The sequence below is a fragment of the Vanellus vanellus genome, assembly GCF_965231255.1.
Source record: "Vanellus vanellus genome assembly, chromosome: 6".
Lineage (NCBI taxonomy): Eukaryota > Metazoa > Chordata > Aves > Charadriiformes > Charadriidae > Vanellus > Vanellus vanellus.
The window spans coordinates 45,320,809-45,342,617 of NC_138911.1; the positions used below are offsets into that span (position 1 = coordinate 45,320,809).

Sequence of the window (21,809 nt, forward strand, 5' to 3'; positions counted from 1 at the left end):
TGATAAGACATGTATGTTTCTGGAATTACTAAGTTGGTGTGTGTCATTAGCGACCTGCTGTGAATTCAGGAGTTCTCCATCCCCAACTGCAAGAACAGACACACCAAGTCAGAACAAAGCAGGAACAGAAACCAAGCACTAGTAGGAAACCAGTGTCCACATGTGCTGTAACACACTGAAATAATGTGTCTTCTGCGCTGATTGATGTTGAAGAAAAGAGTTCAGCGGTTAAATGTTGAACTTGACCATAAGCTTCCTGCGTAACCTTCACCTGTAAAATATTCTCCGGATCACAAGGTTAATGTAAGAGGAATTGGGCTCCAGCTGAACACTGCAGCCCCTGTACCGATCCCGATGGAGCCGGGGAAAAACCCGAGCACGGAGCTGTTACTGCTCTGGCTTTTGGGGCTGAAGGAAACAGCCAGAGCCCCGCTCCAGGGGCCGGCGGGAGGGTCCCGCGAGGGACAGCGCTCATCCGCGAGGAGGCTCCACGGGACGGCGGGGCCCAGGCCGGCACCGGCGCTGCCCCAGCCGGGCCGCCGGAGGAGCAGTGGGAGGCCCGAGGGGAGGCGGCGCTGCCGGGCACGGGCACCCGGTAAGGCCGAGCGGGGTAGGGGTAAGCGAGCGGAAGCGGCGCTCCTTCTAGAGCTCACCATAGAGGTGGAGGAGCGACACTCTCCCCCCCCCCCCCCCCCCGAGCCTCTGGCATTTCCGGTTGGGTGCTCCGTCACATCCGGGCGGTTGAGATGCCGGTAAGGCGGGCGGGGGAGGAGGGGACCGGGGCGCTTCTCCAGGACTCGCCACCCTCTGCGGGTGCACGGGAGCCAAGCGGGCCGGGGAGCGGGGGTGGGCGGCCCGGCCTTCCCAGCCGCCGAGGGTCGCCCCTCGCGGCGACGGACCGGCCCCCGCCGTGGGGGAGGGGCGGCGCACCTGTCCGGTGTGGGGGAGGGGCGCGGCCTCAGCCGGACCTCGGCCCGCCGCCCAGCTCCGTGGTCTCTTTCCCCCCAGCTCTTTTCGCCCTCGCAGGGCTCCCGCCCCCCGTACCCCCCTGTCTGAGGCCCGGGCAGCTGGGCCTGGCATCTCCGGCCCTCGTCCCTGTGGGTCGCTCGGGGCCCGCCCTCCCGGGTGCGGCCCAAAAGCGAGCAGCGAGGGAGCGAGCGGGGATATTCCCGAGCCCTGCCTGGCTTGCGTTGGTCTGAGTTACTCTGCTTTCGCTGTGTTTGTTGTCTTGTCCCTTCACGGCCGAAGGTGAGGCTCCTGTACGGAGTATCTTCTGCTGCACTGCTTACTGTCAGGACTACTAGAGGAAAGCTTTTAGGTTCTTTTTTTTTTAGCAGATGCAGTATCATTATTTTTAACATATTCAATAGATTTGTAATTGTTGGGGGGGGAAACTGTACAGAGTTCACTTTCTTCTCCCATCATTAGTGTCTCAGTGCTTTCCCAGTACACAAAAATAGATACAAACTTGTTCTTATTTTCCCTTGTAGCCCAAAGAAGAAACATTGTATGGGTATTTGTGAAATAACTTCTAACCTACCTGTGGTCATCAAGATATTTCTCATAATCAGAAATGTAACATCTTAACAGACAGGAAAAGCAGAGGTTTCTTGGTGACAGGTTGGTTGTTTGTGGTTGCCTTTCATCAACGATTTGGATAATTCCACTGTTTTGCAGGCTGGGAAATCAGCCTGCTTGTCTCTTGCATGCTCTGTGTGATTTTTCAGTTCGTCCCCCAAGTTTCTAGGACAAACAATTAAATTTTCCATTGAAAATGAGCTGTTGCAAAGAAAATGCGCTAAATAGCCTTTGAAAATCAATTTCACAGCGTTAGGATGTTATTTTGGTGACTCAATGACAACAGAAATGCAGGAACTTGGGTTTTCCCAGTACTTAAAAGTATTTTTTATGGTTACATGCAGCATCTGCTCACTTCTTTTTGCTTTGCTCTTGTTTTTTGGTTCTTGTCTCTTTATATTTCCTTTTTTGTTGTTTTAGGTTAAATTGAATATTTGCGGAACACAGCTTCTTGCAGAAGGACCACCACACTGTTTTACACTTAGGAAAATATGAGAATAAACAGGGAGTGTCGTTCTCTCTGAACTAAAAATAATCTTGCTGAGGACAGCGGCAGGAATCGAACACTTGAATCAATGTTATCGGATGAGTTAGAATCCAAACCTGAGGTGAGCAATTATGAACTGGGTTTGGTTTCCAGGAACATTTATGGGCAACACTTAGAAAAAGTTCAATGAATTTACTCAGTTTGCTGCTTACATATTAATTCTCAAATTATTTTCAGTGGCATCTTCTAATGTTTTGATTTGAATGGTAAAAGATTAAAGAACACTGCAGGTTTTTTACCTTCCTTTGAAGTGTCAGCCAATACACTTGTCTGTTCTCAGGTTACATTATTTTTTTCACTATTATGTTCTTTCTGTTACAAGAATAAAATAAATTACTGTATTGACTACTTCTTTCCCTCAAACCATATTGACTTTACTCGGTTTTGGGGAGTCTGGATTATTCTATAAGCATCAGCCACTTCTGTTTACTTGTGTTTCCATTAAGCAGTTGGCGGAAGTGGTAGGCAGCAGCACGTAGGGAATCCTGGTTGCTTGGTGTAAGGCTGCTGGACCATACCCAGGTTCAGCTGATAGCACGGCTGAGCATGAATTGCATTGATGTATGTGCATGCACACAGGGCGCACACAGGGCACGCACAGCTGGCCACAAACAGATTAATGCATACACACATAAAATACCTTTAAGAGATAAACACAAACAGCATGAACAACATGAAAGCTTGTCAGTGGAATGTATCTATACCCCCATCACTCAACTTGCACATACTCACATTCACAGGTGTCTCTGGTGTCTGCCAGGCTTAAAGTCTTTCCGGTATATGAGCCCAGACCCAGGGCTTTTTAGCCAGTTTCTGGCTGGAATCTTGGGATTTTCCAGACTGGTTGTCTTCTACTCACAAATCGGTCAACTAGAAGTTCACTAGAAGTGTGCTCACTTGCAGGGAGGATGTTTAGGAATAAATTTAGTAAGTAGATAGAAGGGACTGCAGTGATCAGACACAATAGTGTACTGACCAGCAGCCAGCTAATGCATCATTGGAGTCTCTTCTCTCCCCTCTACCCATGGTTCTTTTTCCACTTACCCACCTCAATTCCTCCTTTGATCCTCCCCCTAAACATTGCATAATAAGTTTTACACATCCTGTAGTCCCTGATGCATCCGGTAAGAAGTTTGGTCTTTCCTATAACCCAAGATAATTATTTTTTTTTACCAGTTACAAGAGTTCTGGTTGAACTTCTCAAGATTTCACTTCAGCAGTGGCCCATGCATAGTGTCTGAGGAGTTCTGGTCTTTGTTACTCTAACCTGTAACTTGCTAGATACAACTGTCTGCAGTTACATTCAACACAATTGTATCAGTGTGTTCACTTTATTACCTTTCCTGTTTCTTGCCTTTGCATTTTAGGCTGAGTAGCCATTTAGCCAGCTACTTAAAAGTGCAGAGGGCTGCATGGCCCTGTGTCCTTGCTTTTTTCATTCTCAGCTTTACGTCTTCAGAAGGCTAAGGTCCTAGAGCAGAGGACTTAGTACTGCTATGAAGTACCTTTTGGGGAAGTTCATGAGTGTAAATAGAACTGTTTTTATTGAGTCTTCTGTTTCTATCCCTTTTCAGTCCATGTGCAATACAGCAGGTATCTTAAACTGATACTCTAAAGAGAATGATGATTACATGCTGGTAATTAGTCACAGCCCAGGTGATGTGGTATTTGTTTCTTAATGGAGCAGCCAAAGTCCTTCCAAGCACACCATTCAAGAAAAGTAGCTGCAAGTTCACAGTAGCCCTGAGTAGTCTCAGTGTGGGCTGCAAAAGGAGTTCCTTCCTCTTGCCTTGTGGTGGATATCTCATAACTTCCATCAAATTTTCTCCCAGCTCTGAATGATAAGGTGGGGGACTTTGTTACTTCAGTCTGCGAGCAGGTGGATTCACTTAGATTATTTCTGACAGGGATCAGGATAGTTGGAATGCTTGTTCCCTTGTTACTCAAATAGGAGCTGTAAGTGAGCCTTGTGTTTTCTTGACTTCAGTAAGGTATTTGTTAATTAGGCATGTTTACATAATAGTTCTGTTTCCGCATAGCAGAATTGCATTTCCCAGAACAGAGTAGGCCATTCTCAGTAGGAGATGAGAGCCTGATGCATGAAAGCTGTGGTGGTTGCGGAGGGCATCCTTTCCATAGATCCCATCTTCTAAACCACGTTCTTCAATCTTGATCAAGGCTGTTTTATACTACAAATTGGGATTCACTTGTATTGTGGATCACCAAATCTATACACATCCTTTTTCTCATTCTGATTGTGAAAGTTGAGTGTTAAGTTAGCACTATTTTCCACTCGTTTAATGTGAAACTTCTTACACCTTTCCCAAATAGCAGTTCAGTTATCTCTGAAAGTCAGTCGTGATTTTTATATCCTCTGGTGAGCCATGTCACCATAATTCTTACAGCCACTGATGTTCTTTCATATCCCCTACCATGGGAGAAAGGTATTAATTAGGAGTATTTGTGTAACATCTAGATTATATTAATCAAAGCACGATGGATGGATAAGCTTCTTTGCTATTGATTTTATCCCTGAAGAACCCACCAATGTGCCAATAAACGTTTAATACTTGAGTGGAGGTGAATCCTCCTTTCATAGGAAGTTACAAAGCTGTTAGGAGAGAGTTTGTGCAGGCAGATGGATCTGCTTTTTTTTTTTTTCCCCGACTCCCTGCCCCCAAAGCTTTATTACCAGCATTCCTCAGGGAACTGATAAGATCTGCGTTTTGCATGCTTTAAGTCTTAAGGGTGATTTGTTACAATTGCAAATATTTCCAGCCACCCCCACCACACTGGTCCACTGCGGGGTACTTTCTGCTGTTGGGGGTAGCTCTAGCACAATCAAGTGAACTACAACTCCGGTCTACAAATTGAATTGGCTGCTGAAAATGGGGTGGAGGGAGGTATTTTAGCCTCTCATTCCTCTCCTCATTAGCACCTCACAAGGAGAGACTCTTGTGAATCAACTAGTTCTCCACAGGTAGTATGGGAGGAGGGCATCCTAATTTCCAGCTAACGAGCCTCTTGCCCTCCACACCCTTCAGCTCCAGCCCCTTCTTTCCCCTCCGCTAAATGTTCTTTTGACCTCTTTATTTTGTAGTGCTTCACTGGTTAAATTTAGAACAGAAGCAGTATCGATTAAAAACATGGTCCCTGCAGCTCTGGGTATCTAGTCTAGCTCTGCAGTGGGAGGATAGATCTGAACGTTAGTAGCTGGGCTGGGACCCCTGTCCCTCCCAGCCTCCAATAAAGCAGCTGCCTGACACTTCTTGGCTTTTGAATCATTTGATCAACGGAGTCTGTTATGGGACACAAACTTCAACACGATCCATCCCAGATGGCCGTATTTTCATTTGTTTCTCTAGTGTTCTCTTATTATTTTTAGGATCTCTAGGAGGGGTTCCCAGTTCTTTAAACAGATTTTTAGATTCTGCCCCCCCCCCCTCCCCCCGCCGCCCCCTTCCCGTGGGTCAGGGACACTATACAAGCTTTTTGGTAAAACAAGCATTCTGCACTGCTTGTGGTGATAGACCCAGGAATTATCCTGTCCAACCATCTTTTGTTGCCAAGCAGGGATGACAATTATTTGTTTAGTGACAAGAGCCAAGAAATAGTTTACATTTTTAGTACATACACTGTCTACATTACTTACAGGATTTTCAGAGTTACGTGGTGTTTCAGCAGATGGAGTAAGAGGAGGGTATATTGAAGAAGGTGGTATGGCAGAGCCAACAATAAAATTCTTCATAGCAAGATGCAGCTGAACTTTGCTCATTTTGTTTCTCCAAGGCTTATAGATTTTTTCTGAATGACTCACATCTGGACCATAAAGTTGTAATCTTGAAGTTGAAGATGTTATTTTGCAATTAGTATTAAAAAAATTATTTCAAATTCCAAGGGATATCTTGGCTATAAAGTAAAGCCATTTTATAGCTCTTATCATTCCTTTTGTGTTCTGTTAAGATTCTCTACCTTTAGTTTCCCTAACTATTCCTATTCAGGTGTCCCAAGATGTTCTGTCTGCTTGGTTACAAATTCTAGCACTTTGGCCATATTGTGAAGGATCTCCCCTCCTTACATAGGGATTCTATAGACACCGTCTCCGGAATACTTACAGCCCATCTGGACCCTGTTTGCGATGCCAGATATTATGTGGTTATAAGATCTGACAAACTGTAGCATCCAGGAGATTCCTCCCCTCCTGGTCCTTCAGACAAGAGACCATGAGACTGTTCCCAGGTGCAGGCAGAAGGCTGAGCCTGAACTGCAAATATGCACCCATGCACACATAGACAGTACAGATATGTATGGCTGTAAACACTAACACATGGCAGGACAGTTCCTTTACAGGCACCCACAAACACTAATGGCATTCACATGGAACAAGAAGACCACCAATGGCCTAATTCTGTTCCTACTCATCAGGTAATCAGGCTTGAAATTTACTAGCATATCACACAAGTGCCCTCAGCTGACATGCATACTCACTATCATGGATCTGTTCAGTCTCTGCATAACGTTGAGTCCTTTCAGTATTCATGTCCAGGCCCTGGGCTTTTTAATCCAGCTTCTGGCCAGGATCGTGGGTTTCCAGGTTGTGTATTCCTCCTGTTCACAGGCTAGTCCGGCTTGAAGTTAACAAGATGAACATACTTGGAAACTGGGAGCAAACAGCATTTGAGAAGAAGACAGGATAGACTACAGTGATGAGGCAGAGCAGTGTACTGACCTGCAGCCTGCTAACGTGGTTGATCCATAATTATCCCCCACCCTCTTCCTGTTCCCCATGGTTGTTCCTTTCCTATCCACCTTGATCCCTCCCTTTCCCCGCCTTTGATCCTTCCCCTAAACATCCAGAAGTTTCTCACATTCCCACAGCCTCCTCTTAAGACATGTTATTATTAAGTTTTAGCTGGTTCCAGAATTCCCCCCATATTCCATGAGAAGTTTGCTCTTACCTACTAGATACGTTCTAGTAACCCATGATAATATTGTTCCTATCTCTTACAAAGTTTCTGGTCGATTTTCTTCAAGGTCACACTCAAGTCGTTCCTGTAATGGCCCATCCATCAGTATCCCAGGAGTTCTGGTCTTTGTTACTCTCTCTTATCTTGAGTTTGTTAGAGTTTGTGTATCTGCACATTTAATTTATCACCTCTCCTCTTCCTAGTCTGTTTTTTATGCTGAACAGCCAATTACCAGATACCCTTACAATTTCCTATTTGCTTTCAGCTGCAAAACCAAATTAAAAAAAACTTAAGAAAGCAGCACACAGTGTGTGTAATTATTTTTTTTTTTCCCATATTCCAATTGCCGTAGTTGTCACAAAGGTATTCAATGATTTTGAACAGGAAGGAAAGTTTCTGAAAGTACTTGGCTGTCAAGATACGACTGTCACATGACAATTTCTATCTTCCTCTGAATTATTTCATGTGGAGTTGGGAGGGATATATTTGGTGATTGGTTTGCTTTAGTTTATGGAAGGGGTTGTGGGCTTTTATTCCAAATTTTAACAGCAAGCATGATTCATGTCCTTTTGTTTACTTTTGCTTCTTTTGCCCCATTTTAATTCTCTGTACTAGCTTGTTATTACTTTACAAAGGAAACTAAAAGGATCTCTTTTCTTTTGAAGATCTGTTTGCGGCTGCTGCATTTTGCTTTTCCCTTGTGACTTAATGTTGCTGTGTGGAAATGGAGGGTTTGAAGCAAAGCTTTCCTATTGTAGGAGGAAAGTTTTATCTAAGGCTTTCTGTATAAAAATAGAAAAGTCCATAAAACAAGTGTTTCGTGGGGGAGTATGCAGAAGTAGGGATCACAAACAGCTTTTAAATGAAAGACAATCCAGTAATTTAGAACCATCTTGCTGCTCACATTTTTTAGTCCAACTTCTGGCTGCCTTGCTCTGTTATTCTTAACTCCCTTCTCTTTTTACCCCTCTTTCTCTTATTTTTTTAATCTTAAATTAGAATGCATGGCCTTGGGGGAGGGACTGTCTCATATTGCCTACGCATTTTTTGACAACATAAAAATAGTTCCCTCTTCTGACTGGGGCCTCTGGATAAACTTAAAATATACCAAAGAGGAAAAAATGCTAATCTTTCAAACTGCAGTCTGGCTCGTGACCTAGTTCAAGTGGCATATTGCCATCCGAATGACTTCAAGACTTAATTTTTACCTTTATAATTGCCAGTGATGACAGGCTACTCCTAAGGGAGGGTAAGCTGGGAGCCAGCAGCGTACTCACTGACCAGGGCATAATCCCGCAGCAACCTAAGCACAGCAGACAGAGGCAGGTGCTGGAAACAGGGTCCCTCCACACCCCTGGATGAAGCAAAGTGATGAACCAGGTCCAGGGTCTATCCAGAGAGTCCAGTCAGGAGCAGCTGGAGACACTGATGCAGTAAAAGTCTGAGGTCCATCCAGGAGACAAGGTTTGAGACATGTAAACCTACAACACACCTCAGAAAGGGACCAGAGAGCACAGGCTGAGCTTAAATGGAGCCCCTGGGTTTAAGTGGAGCCCCTGGGCAGAGGGTGTGGTTGGGGGCCCCAGGTGAGACCTATGCAGGGCAATTAAGGCTTCAGGGCTGTGACAGCAGTAACTCTTTGAGGTAAAACTGTTTGAGGAAGCATCAGTATTTCCAGTGTTTTCATGAGAGGAAATAAGCATAGAGAGATTAGAGCCCATTTATTTTTTTTTTTCAGTTTCTTTGTTTTAATGAACTTTGTCCAGATGTAGGAGAGTCAAAAGACTGGTATCTGCTATAGAAATAATTTGGAATTGGGTGCCAGTAGTTCTGAAAATGAAACACTAAGACAATCACAACATACAAAATAAGAATCAAATTATTGGTGACTGTTGGGTTTTAATCACAAATATACCGTGGGCATATCATGCTTTTTTACTCTGTTTCTTTTGACACTGATGAACCATCTCACTGCACAGACAATTCTGTCTGGGCTCCATATAAATGGATGCTAAGATGTGTCACAATGACAGTAGTAGCTTTTGAATAACTGTCTTGCACAGTTTCCTTCTAAATTCCAAAGATAAAGGAAGTCTGTTGCATACAGTTGTTTGCTAGACAGCAGCAGAACACAAGATCTTTACGTCAAGGAGTTTCCTAGAGATTTCGAGGGTTAAATCTTTGGTATGTTATTATTTTTGTTTTTTTCAAAATATTTTGAGAATGTGAATATAGGAGTAGGTCTGTTTGAAGGAATGTGCAGCCAAATAAATAGGTCCTGTATATGGTTTTTGAGGGGCATTTTCCTGAAATGTGGAGTATGTGTCTTGAGTTTGTTACAACTGACCCCTGTGTCTTTCTGGTCTCAGTAAGTTTAATTCCATACAGGGGAGGGATTTGAGACCCTATTTGTTAAAAAAGCTTGTGCAGTTCACAGAACAATTAGTTCAGTCCATTGAAAAAGTTGGGCTGTTATCTCCTAACTCCTAGAAGCACTTCCTTTGTTAAATCAGAATATATAGTATGGACTGCTGTGGCACCGGTAATGGAAAAAGAGTCTAATTTCTGTGTCTGTGCCTTGGAGGCAAAGAGGAGTCCAGCATTATATCCAGTAGTCTGACATAAGCTTGAGATGTTGTCAAGGGGACAGAATGAGTAAACAAGGTCCATGCTTTGCTGCTGTAAACTTGGTTAAATATGGGAAAACTTTCAGGGGTGAGGAAAGGCATTTCTCTGCCTTCCAGTTCCTTTTCAAATGTCAGGTTCCTTTTTTATAACTCATGATTTTTAGGAGTTAGCCAGAAGTAATTTTTGCATTGCCAGAGCTGACTGATGTTAAGGATATCTAAATCTGCTGGACTGAATCACCCCGGCATCTCTCACCTCCTGGGCCCATCAAGATGCGGGCTGCTCCCTGTATCTGATCTTAGATCCAGCCACCGGTGAGGTTTGTACAATTTTCAAATAGGTGCGCACTGTACAGATGTGAGTGGTGCCAAACAGATTAACACAGGTAGGATGCTTGTAGCTTTACCCATGTAAACACAGGCAGTGCAAAGTGCTTGATTCTGTTTCCAAGGGTCGCTGCCTAGAGAAAACCTTCATGGGTTTCTCCAGGATATGTCCCCACATCTCTTGTTCTGCTCACTAACTAGTCTGGCTTGGAGTTCACTAACATATGACGCACACACACTCTAAAGAGCGGGATCACACAGAAAATAGTTAGGAATAGAGTTTAATAAGAAGACAGGACAGACTTCGATGGTTCGGCTGTGCCAGACAACAGAATTGAGCAACTTCCTGCTTATATGTAACGGGCCTCTTTTATTCTCCCCCCTCCATTTTTCTGTGTTTGTTCCACCCTTGATTCCAGCTTGATTCCTTCTTTTTTCTGCCTTTGGCCTTTCCCTTAAACAATATATAATAAATACTGTACAATCCCCCAAATCTCTCGTTCAAGCCCATGTCCTCCCCAGGGAATGCATCCCAGTATAAGTCCTATACCTCTTTATGCAATAGTCACCCTTATTTTGTATAGTATTTTGGAGAGAGTTTCTTCCATTGAATCCCCTTAGTGGGTGGGTTTCACACTAAGGACAATGGCTTCAATTGTCCATCTTAGACGTTTTTAGGAATAGCTGATTTGGATGGATAAAGCTGTCTGTGTTCTTCCTCTTGTCATCCCAACCTTGTTCCTCTGATCATTATCTGCCTATTTTGAATAGCCATTAACTAGACATCTTTGCAACTAGTCTTTTGCTTGCTTTTTTATTCTAAAAAGGCCAACTTTCTTTCAGTTAAGTATTTAAAGAGGATGATTTAAAATAATACCTGTACTAAAGGCTGAACATGGAAGACATTTACTTGTAAGATCAGAGCGCAGTAAAGTATCAAGTGATAAAAGATGAATTAAAAAAGAATACATGCCTTAAAACATGGCATGTTTTGGTAAAATTTATCATGGTAAAAGATTAATTAGAAGGACTACAGCCTAAGTAACCTTCAGAGTAGTCTACAATGATCCAGAGCTGTTTCTTGTATGTTAAAGAAACGATGACAAATACAAACAATTCCTTCTTTGTCGTTAATGTAAATTGAAAAGCTTCCATTTACTTTGATGTGTATTCATGGGATTATATTCAGCTTCTCCTACAAGACAATAGGGGGTAACGGACGGGGTTTAGTACCTTTCTAAATTATTGGTGCTGCTCTTGACCTAATCTGCAGTATCTTTTTTTCAGCTGCTGGTTCAGTTTGTTCAGAATACTTCTATTCCACTGGGGCAAGGGCTGGTGGAGTCGGAACCAAAAGACATCACCTGTCTTTCTCTCCTTCCTGTTACTGAGACCTCAGAATGCAACAGACTCATGTTGCCAGGTAAAATCTATGCGGCAGACGGCAGATCTTTGTGAGTGTGCCCTTCATACAGCTGTCTTACTGCGCCACTATGGTGCACTGCCTCTTGCTGATAAGGCATTCCAGGGAGAGAGGAACAAATTCAGAAGGGTGACTGAAACTTTTCTCATTTAACAGTGAAGTTCTGACTAGTTAGAAAATTCCTTCTTCCTCCAATCTCTCTCAAGTTATTTTTTTTTCCTAGAAAAATAATTTCGTCAGTATCTTTTAGGCATAGTGTATTTGTACTTTTATTTACTCTGGCTTCACTTTCTTCACTAGATGATGAAAGAGATCTCACTTCTCCAAGTCACACTAATTCTTCCAAAGATGTTTCTTCATCTGCTGTCTTGAGAAGTCTCCAGGTAAACGTGGGCCCTGATGGAGAGGAAACAAGGGCACAGAATGTACAGAAACCATCTGAACTTCTGTCAACTCCAGAGACTTCCAGTTTATTGCAAGACCTCCAGCCCAGCGACAGCACTTCATTTATTCTTCTCAACCTAACGAGAGCAGGTAATTCTCTTTCTGTTTGTCATCTGGCTGGATATGTCTCAGACAACAGAATGCAGGAGATACAACTCTGTCCCTGCTGCTTATGAAGGGAAAGAGCACAAAATTTGCTGGCCATTATTGAATATTTCGGGAGCATATAACCATCAATAGCTTCCTACAATGTAGAATTCAGTGAAGACTTTTTTGGTGCAGCTATTGCATCTATGCCGTGAACATTAGCCTCTGGGAAGCAAAAGAAATTTCCCTCTGTTATGTTGTCCTTCTGTTTCATGAAGTTTTCTTCTTTTCTAGGGCTGGGGTCTCCAGCAGAGCACTTGGTCTTTGTTCAAGATGAAGCAGAGGATTCTGGGAATGACTTTCTGTCTCATGATAGCACAGACAGCAGTACCCCATGGTTCCTACGAGTGCAAGAATTGGCCCATGACAGTTTAATTGCTGCCACTCGGGCACAGCTCGCTAAGAATGCCAAAGCAAGCAATAATGGTAGGAAATCCCCTGCTTCTGTCTCAAAAGTTGAATGTTCTGTGCAAGGCTCCTAGTTTTGGCTTGTTTCTTCCTCTCTATTTCACTCTCTCATGCTCTTAATCTATTCTGACATGTCTTCAAATCATCTATTTTGCTTTCTCATGCTCTTAATCTATTCTGACATGTCTTCAAATCATCAGTGACAGAATTATACAGAACAATCACATCATTTTCCTGCAATATAAATAGGCTTCTCAGTTTTTCTCAGGGAATGAACTTCAGTGGAACCAGCAGTTCCATTGTAGTCCGCCTGTTCTCTGGAACATGCCAAGAGTATCTTCTGTCTGACTGCAGCTGCTTGTATTTCAACTTTCATTTTCACTTTCAAGTGTCTATTTTTAAGGCATACTGTAATTCGTACTTTCTTCTTAGCTCCACTGGGTTTGGAGATCAGGTTTCTGGAGAATTGGATTTAGTGACATGCTTTGTGACTTAATTATTCTAATAAATAATTGCAAACAAATGCAATATTTCTTTTTTAGCTAAGGCATTTTTAAAAAATAGTTATCCTGACTGATATTTAAAATTGGTTGGTTAATATTGATGCAAAAACCACTTTTACAAGTTTTGATGCATTGGCTTTCTATTCTTCTTGTGATAAGCCTTATCTGGTAGGAGGTGATCTGATGCAAATAGTTCGTTGGGAATAGTTTATGGGCCTTATAAGGTTTGCAAATCTATGTCTGATCCCTGTTATGGGCTAGGCAGCAGCATGTAGGACATGGTAAACAATTAGTAGCCAAGCATATACTTGCTTTACAGTCCTGTGTCATATATGACGATGGTTTTATGTATTAAATTTGACACGTTATAGTAATCTGTATGTTTTTACATTTTTCTGTGCTTTTTCTTCCAGGTGAAAATGTTCATCTTTGCTCAGGAGATGGGCAGCCAAAAGACTCTAGCCCCATTCCTCATTTATCTCGCGTGGAAAGGAAGCTGAAGTGCACAGTTGAGGGCTGCGATCGGACATTTGTGTGGCCAGCTCACTTCAAGTATCATCTGAAAACACACCGGTGAGCTCAATAAAGTTATATGTTGTCATGACTTTTAAAAACTGTGCTCTGTATTCGGGATAGCATTAGTTTTTTACATCGACAAACTGTGAAAACCTGGTATTACTCGTAGAAATACTAGGCTTGTTGCTTCCTTTAGGTCATTTATGTTGAAATGCTTTGACCAGATTTAGATAATTTTTGCAAGTCCTTGTTAGTGTTGAGTTTAGAATATTTGTATTTTAACAGGTGCTCAATAAAGAGCATCAGTATCACTTCTGTGGTATAGTGAACATTAGAACTTATAGGATGCTATCTTATTTTTATATATCCTTGAACAAAGTTGCTTGTTCTAACAAATTACCCTAATCTTTTTTAGCTAAGAAACTGGCAGTCTCTAAGGTAAATTGTAGACAAGAAGCTTAAAAACTGGGAAGAACTCCAATAGACAAGAGCCCATCATCTTGCCCTGAGACAGGGCCAGCAGTAATTGAGTATGTTGTATGTACACATACAGTCATTTTTGATCTTCCAGTGACTGAAATTAAATTCCACGACATTCCTATATAATCTGTTGCACTCCTTTACGAGATCATTCTGGGTAGAGAATAGGCAAGGTAATGTGATGAAAAGATATTACAAATATATATTACAATATTACAAATTCTTCCAGTGGACCACCCAGACTGTAGTTCCTTAGGACCTAGGTCACTCACTTCGGTTGAGTCTCCGTTTTCTGATATAGTTTATTTCATTTTAAATGTTTCTGCTTTTTATTTAATCAATAAAAGAAGTGGAGTGTTCATGAAAAATACATTGCAGTAGCTGGTAATGAAACAGCTATTTTGTCGATTTCCAGGAATGACCGCTCCTTCACCTGCCCAGCAGAAGGCTGTGGAAAAAGTTTCTACGTCTTGCAGAGGCTGAAGGTGCACATGAGAACTCACAATGGTGAAAAACCCTTTGTGTGCACAGAGCTGGGCTGTGGGAAGCAGTTCACAACAGCTGGAAATCTGAAGAACCACCTACGAATTCACACTGGTGTGTTTTAGACCTCACCTATTTGTGGTCTGCAGAGGTGGGGTCTTTACTGAGGAATAAACTGCTTCCTCCTCTGTCCTCAAACTTTTGAGAATATTACGTGGTTTATCTCTGCCCTTCATTAATGTCCCTTTTCTATCAATTCATATTGATCTATAGGTCAAATTAATCAACTGCTTACCCTCTTTACTATCCTGTATAATTTCACACAGGTTTCACCCTTCCAATACTACGTGATGATGCTGTACTCTGCTCAGACCTGTGCTCTGAAGATTCCCTTCCCCCCTCAACTTTTTTGATGGAGGGAGGGGTGTGTGTTGTTTTGGGGAAAAAACACACTATTCCCAACGGAATAGTTAGTGAACACAACTGCTGTAATTGTTTTTTATAAAGAAGCTATTTTAAATTCCTGAAAGGCACAATAGCTTAACTGTACTGACATCTGGCTGAATCTGACTAGCTTGTTACCTGTGCTGCTTGTGGAGTGATTACATTTGGGAAATATAGGGAAGTGAGGAATATAGTGGAATGAATAGCAAGAATATAGTAGCTGAGTCTAGTAGAAAAAGGCAGTAATTCAAAGGCAGCACTTTGGCATGCAAACTGCTCCGTTTGTGCTGATGCTAATTCGGGATGTTACCATATGCTGGAGCCTATGTACTCTTAACTCATGCTCAGCTTTTTATATTAAATAAAACAAGAACCTTTATTTCATAGTGCTGTATTTTATACATGGTTTGTTTATGCAGTCTCCTCTGGAGAATTTGATCCCGCCTTGTCAATATTTTTAGAAGTTGGTGTACCAGCCAAAGTCTTGACAACCGCATAAACTGTATTAGGTGTTTTTATCCTAGAAAGTTGTTTGAGAGAGGCAACAAGTTACTGCTGAAATGATCAGCAATTTAATAGTTAGCAAAATTCATAGCGAATATTCTGGTGGTTTTGTTTGGTTGCTTTTTAAGGCTCAGGGTTATCACACCGCTTAAACAAATGACACAGTTCAAGCCTCTCAGAAGTTTGGTAAGAGATTCCCTGATGGCTTATGAAGGTAGCATTGCATTACAGTTGGTTAACATTTCAAAATAACCCTGACAACTGGGAGAGCACAAGGCCTCTCTAGTAAAATGAAATCGCAGATTATGTGGGCCACCAGCAGCTGTTTACGCCTTCTGCCTTACACATGGAAAAAGGTTGCTATTTTAAAGAATTTGCAGGCTAGCTAGAACACACAGTTTGGGGGCAGATGTTGGGCTGTAGTTAAAAATTATATATACCAATAATAAAATTTGGAATGTGTAGCAACAGCAGCCATAGTTTTTACAGTTTTCTTTTGCACATAAAACTCCCAGCCAAGGCCCAGATGAAGTTAATAGGCCCAGCTGACACAGGCACAGTCCTTCATGATAGAGTGAGTGTTCTGCAGCCAATGGAGTAGTAGCTTCTGGAGGAGTAAATAATAACTTTCTTAACTGCGAATTGATAATGTGCAATTAGGAGTTTGATCAGACCAAAGGTGTTATAAAACTGCAAGTGTAAATTGATCTAGGGTTTCTTATAGGTGGAACTGTGTGCTGTTGCTTTTGTCAATGGTAGTGTTTCTTCCGTCTTTCCAAGTTTTAAATATTTATAACAAGCCGGAAGGTACAATCAGTGTTTGAGAATCTGCTACATATTTCAGCTTTGTAACACCAATCTTAACACTCTGTGTCTATCCTTTTTGCTCAAATCCATTGAATGCTATAGCAGATAAGAAGCTGAGAAATGAGCTGGACTTCTAAAGGCAAAATCACAGTAGAAACAATTTTAAAAACAATTTTAATCTGAAAGAACTACGTATATGTTAGACAATAAAACAGGTAAAATAGCTTGCTTAACTCCTGTGGACTTGCTGTTACTCTGCTACAGTGGTCTAATTAAAGACTTGAAATCATAGTGTTAAACATGGTATATGGAGTTCTTTAATGTGATGTTGCAGGCAAAAGTTACCTCTAGTTTAATTTAAGGCTTTATTTAGAGGGTGTTTAGAACAGATTAATTATATTGCATTGCATTAGTGTAGTCACCTCCCAATTTATCATCATTTAGACAAATACAAAAATAGCTGTGAAGATATATAAAAATAACAAAATTCTGCCTATGAGAACAAATTGTGCCTTGAATTAGTGTTCGTCCACACATTAATATAAACGACTGACACATCTCACGGGATTTGTGAAGTTCAGCCTGATTTGAAATCAAGTATAGAATCCGATGTGAGGGGAAATACAGTTAATGGGATCTTTGGCACTGAGCGGCAGAAAGGGAATAGGATCCTGGGAGTGTGTGAAGCTGAGAGCTGGTTGTTAAGAACTGCAGATAGACATACACCATAGTCTGGGCACTTTTATATTACTCTTTTGGTATTTATATACTTGGAAGATCTATTTAGAAACAGGGGACCCTTGCTTCACTTTCAGTCAATTATGATCTAAAAATATTTCAGAAAGAATGTCAGCATTTCCTCTTGAAAGCTAATGACGAGAATGCTACGAAAGCCTTAGGAAACATATGTATAATTTCCATCGAACTTTGTTGCATGTAAGGCCAAAAGGGAGAATAGGGTAGAGGTCTCCAGGCTGTTCTCAGGGACTTCAACAATCAGATCAATTTGCAATCCCAAAATATAAGAACTTACTTTTCCCTTGTAGGGGAAAAACCCTTTCTGTGTGAGGCACAGGGATGTGGTCGCTCCTTTGCAGAATACTCCAGCCTTCGGAAACATTTGGTTGTCCACTCAGGTAAGAGTCTTCATCTAACATTCTGTGACCTATCTGAGAAAAGATCTTTACTGTAGGACTTCGATTCAATTTTCTCAAGAAAAATCCCGTTTTCTACAGGACTTCTGGTCATAGTATTTTATGACTTCCTTTGTGGCACCTGTAACCTGCATACTTTAATCTTTTCTCTTGGTTCTGTTTCTAAATTTTATGTTTCTAAATTCAAATTACGTTTAAAAAATTTATTTTTAAAATTGTTTCTAAAATGTCATAAAGTTAGGTATCTGTTTTGTAGCTGCCATTTTCTTATTTAAAAGAGAGAATCTAGCACCTCTATATATTAATCAACGCCATTCAAATCTGAAATCTCTCGAAGTGGTTTTCTGCCATAGGTAGGGTTTTCCTTTATTTTTTAATACTACATACTTGTAATTGGACAAAGCATTAGATGAAGAGGTATTTCATAAGTGTTTCAAAGCTTTTCCCTTCTATTTTGATCCATCTGTCTTAAATACCATCAGCACATGATGAATATGGCTTGTTTGGGGAAGGGGAGATTTTACTGGAGTAGTAACTTTTGAGACTGTCCTAGTACTCCACACTTTTTCTTTCCTGTATCCTTGGCTTCCATGCTATTGAGCTCACATGTATGGACATCATGCTTATTGTGTTGTGAAAATGATGGATTGCTCTGTAAAATGGAAATCCTTTCACAGTGACAAGTCACCATCCAGTCTCTACTCAGTAATGTAAACCAGATGCTGCAAGTTGTTGTGTGATGGCAGGAGATGATTTCCTTGCCTCTGCTTCCTTGCTTTTGGTCATTTTATTCTAGGTATGGGACATCAAATATTTCCATGTCACTGCATGAGACATTCCAAATAACTTGTTCCATCTCATAAATCAGACTTGAAGACTTTATGTTATTCTTCGGACTTGAGATTTCCAACAGCTGGCAATACTGATACCTAAACCTGTTTTGTTCTGGAAGCTTATTGTTCTCCAGGAAACAGGAATATTTCTCATTTGTTTTTTTCACTGATAATTAGGACCAGTGGTGTCAACAGCCATTTTTCAAAACAGTATTATTTGCTTCTGGTTGTTGGTCTTTATTCACAATTTGGTAATTCTTGGGATTTCTTTTCCCCCCCCTTCTACTCCAAGGAGTGAAACCCCATCAGTGCCAAATCTGTGGGAAGACATTTTCCCAGAGTGGTAGCAGAAATGTGCATATGAGGAAACACCACTCCCGAATTGGAACATCTGGCAGCAGAGAGCGAGAACAGCCAGGTAAGGAAGGGAGGGCACTCTCTGTGGAGGAGAAGTGCAGGAAAGAATTAGTGGATGGTCAAAGAGAAGGGAAGACATTTGTCCTGAAAATTCTAAGACCACAAGCCAGTAAGGAATAAAAGACTGTTCCTATTGGAGATGAGGTTGGATTGCTCACACTCCCCTTTTCTGGGATAGAAGACAAAGGTGTATTTCTGTATTGTAGTCAAGTTTTATTGTTTTCATAATTAACATGAATCTAGCATATTTTTTTTTACATGGAATTTGTGCCCTTTGTTATGTATTCTTGTTGTAAGCAGCCTGGTTTTTTATGTGATGTGAATTATTTAAAGAGAAAGCCAAGCCTGCATGAGGTCCTGCCATACTAAGGCTCCAAACAATAAATATAGATGTTACCATGCATTGGAGCACCAGATGCCTAAAGAGCAGGAACAGATAAAGTAGGTGTCTAGGGAAGAAGTCTGTGTGACTTGGAGGGGGGCAGGGATTGTATCTTATATTGCAGTGTCAGAATTTTGTTTTACCTTTTTTTTTTTTTTTTTGACAATAGAGTCACTGATGGGCAGCAGTTTGCTGGAAGAATCTACAGTGCATAGTAAGAATCTCATCTCCATGAACTCTCAGCCCAGCCTTGGTGTTGAGTCTCTGCACCTGCCAGACACTGAGTCTATTATTGGAGTAGAGGAGGGTGAGACCAGCTGCTCTTTTTTCCGCCCTCTTATATGTGGTGACTGAAGAGGGATCGATCATTTCTCCTAGAGGCTCACCATGTTGCAGTGGGATGAGTGAACATTGCTTTAACTGCGCACAGAGCGGGTGGGTAGGTGGAGAATGGGGCCAACTGGAGTTGGAGAAGACCTACTGGACCAAGTTTCTCTCTTGCAGAGCTTAAAAGGTGAAGTCTGCTGCTTAGGTGTCATTTAGCCCATGTCACGGAACGCCATTTCAAAACTGTTTATACAGTCCATTCTCCTAAACCCTAAAGCATTTGTTTTGCTGGAGCACCTAGGAGCCCCAGTTAAGGACCAGGACCTCATTGTGCTAGGCACTGTACAGACAGTCAGTATCTTGAGCAACAGGCCTTCCTTCCATCCTTTACCTTCAAAGACTATATTCTAATACATCTCACTGTCAGAAGCTGACTTACTATCTGAAATAAATGTACTACTTGATATCATTTAATTACATTTGCTGTGCTCTTTTCCTGCCTTCCACAGTCACTTTTTCCTCCAAAATTAGTTTGGTATACCAAGCTCTTTAAATTAGTTTACCATGTAGATGTTTTGAATTTTTGTTAACTTAAAAGACTTTGTTCAGAATTAGCATTACTAAGAATGCAGAGTTTTGCTAAGATGCTGTGCACCTATAGTGGTTTCTATGTGAAGAGAATGCTTTAAGCTGAATGTAAAGGTTGTGCTGCTGTCGGTAAACATATTGTAATTTGGAGGTTCTTGCAGAAGCTCTACCAGGTACCCGTGAATCAGGATCTGATGTGAATCATAGAATAGTTTGAGGTGGAAGGAACCTTTAAAGGTTATCTAGTCCAACTCCCCTGCCATGAGCAGGGACATTATCAACTAGATCAGGTTGCTCAGAGCCCCATCCAACCTGACCTTGAATGTTTCCAGGGATGGCACATCTACCACCTCTCTGAGCAACCTGTTCCAGTGTTTCACCGCCCTCATTGTAAAAAATTTCTTTCTTACATCTAGTCTAAATCTTCCCTCTTTTAGTTTAAAACCATTACCCCTTATCCTATCACAACAGGCCCTACTAAAAAGTCTGTCCCCATCTGTCCTGTAGGCCCCTTTTATGAAGTGAAAGGCCACAATAATGTTTCCCTGGAACCTTCTCTTGTCCAGGCTGAACCCCAACTCTCTCAGCCTTTCCTCATAGAAGAGGTGTTCCATCTCTCTGATAATTTTTGTGACCCTCCTCTGGACCTACTCCAACAGGTCAGTGTCTTTCCTGTGCTGGACACAGTATGCTCCAGAGCTGGATGCAGTCTCACCAGAGCGGAGTAGAGGGGAAGAATCACCTCCCTCAACCTGCTGGCCACGCTTCTTTAGATGCAGCCCAGGATAAGGTTGGCTTTCTGGGCTGCGAGCGTGTATTGTTGGCTCATGTCCAGCTTTTCATCCACCAGTACCCCCAAATCCTTCTCAGCAGGGCCACTCTCAAATCCTTCATCCCCCAGCCTGTACTGATACCAGGGGTTGCCCTTGGCCTTGTTGAACCTCATGAGGTTCATGTGGGCCCACTTCTTGAGCTTGTCCGGGTCCCTCTGGGTGGCATCCCATCCCTCAGACATGTCAGCTGCACCGCTCAACTTGGTGTTGCGAAATTGCTGAGGGTGCACTCGATCCCACTGTCTGTGTCACTGATGAAGCTATTAAACAGTACTGGTCCCCATATGGACCCGAGGGACACCACTTGTCACTGATCTCTATCTTGACAAGGCCACTAGGTTGTGATTGTGGTTTGGGTACCATCTTATCAGTTGATAGGAGATTTTCTAGTGAGATGTCTTCTTTACTACAGTATTTTTATAGGTTAGCTGAACAGGATGTAATTCTTTTCACTAAAATTAAAATATTTTCAAAAAATGCAAAATTACAGAGCAAAAGTGGAAATTATTTATTTCCATACCACTTTTGAGCTATATTAAGAGATTACAAAACTGTTTTAGGACTACAGAAATGTAATCCTGCTTTCAGAACAACACTTCATTTAGCAAGAAAGGTGCTAGTGAGTTTCAGTTACTTAGTCTGATGCTTTTACTTTCATCGCCATTTCAGCAATTTTTGTTTAGGGACCAATATTGAGACTTGGATTTATCTGTTACTGTATTCATGTATGTCACCTTAGTATTTGTTAAAGGGATATGGCATAATATCATATATTAATTTAAAGTCAAGCCTTTGTTCCTCTGTCCTGGTTTGAGGTAAAACAGAACCAATTTTAACCTATTTTACTTCAAACCAGGACATCCTCCTTTCTTAAGGTTTTCCTTTATACTTCACATACTTGGAATTTTCTTTTTCCAGCATCATCAAGTATTATTATGGGAATTAGCAACCAATTTTAGTAAATACCCCTTAAAATGTATGTATTAACATTTCACTCCCACTGCTGCAGATATATCCATGCAAGCCTGATGGGCTGTAGACCGCAGACTTGGAGCATGGAAGAAACCTTC

General features: G+C 41.7%; 1 protein-coding gene across 2 annotated transcripts; it reads left to right on the top strand.

The window, feature by feature from the left end:
* The first annotated feature begins 1,329 nt into the window (after positions 1-1,329).
* ZNF410 (zinc finger protein 410) lies at positions 1,330-19,786 on the top strand. 2 transcript variants are annotated; one of them, XM_082485212.1, is made up of 10 exons: positions 1,330-1,620; positions 1,999-2,186; positions 11,334-11,469; positions 11,770-12,003; positions 12,295-12,486; positions 13,385-13,544; positions 14,383-14,564; positions 17,252-17,341; positions 18,485-18,610; positions 19,161-19,786. In XM_082485212.1, exons 2-10 carry the CDS (start codon positions 2,154-2,156, stop codon positions 19,343-19,345), a joined length of 1,338 nt encoding a protein of 445 aa, XP_082341338.1. In that variant the 5' UTR covers positions 1,330-1,620; positions 1,999-2,153; the 3' UTR covers positions 19,346-19,786. The 2 variants fall into 2 exon arrangements, with proteins under 2 accessions (XP_082341338.1, XP_082341339.1); XM_082485213.1 differs by lacking the exon at positions 1,330-1,620 and having other exon boundaries at positions 1,987-2,186.
* The last annotated feature ends 2,023 nt before the right edge of the window (positions 19,787-21,809 follow it).

Coding starts and splice junctions, on each gene's coding strand:
- ZNF410 (XM_082485212.1), top strand. CDS start 2,154: ATGTTATCGGATGAGTTAGAATCCAAACCTGAG. Junction 13,545..14,382: donor TATCATCTGAAAACACACCG/GTGAGCTCAATA, acceptor GTCGATTTCCAG/GAATGACCGCTCCTTCACCT. Junction 17,342..18,484: donor ACATTTGGTTGTCCACTCAG/GTAAGAGTCTTC, acceptor TTCTACTCCAAG/GAGTGAAACCCCATCAGTGC.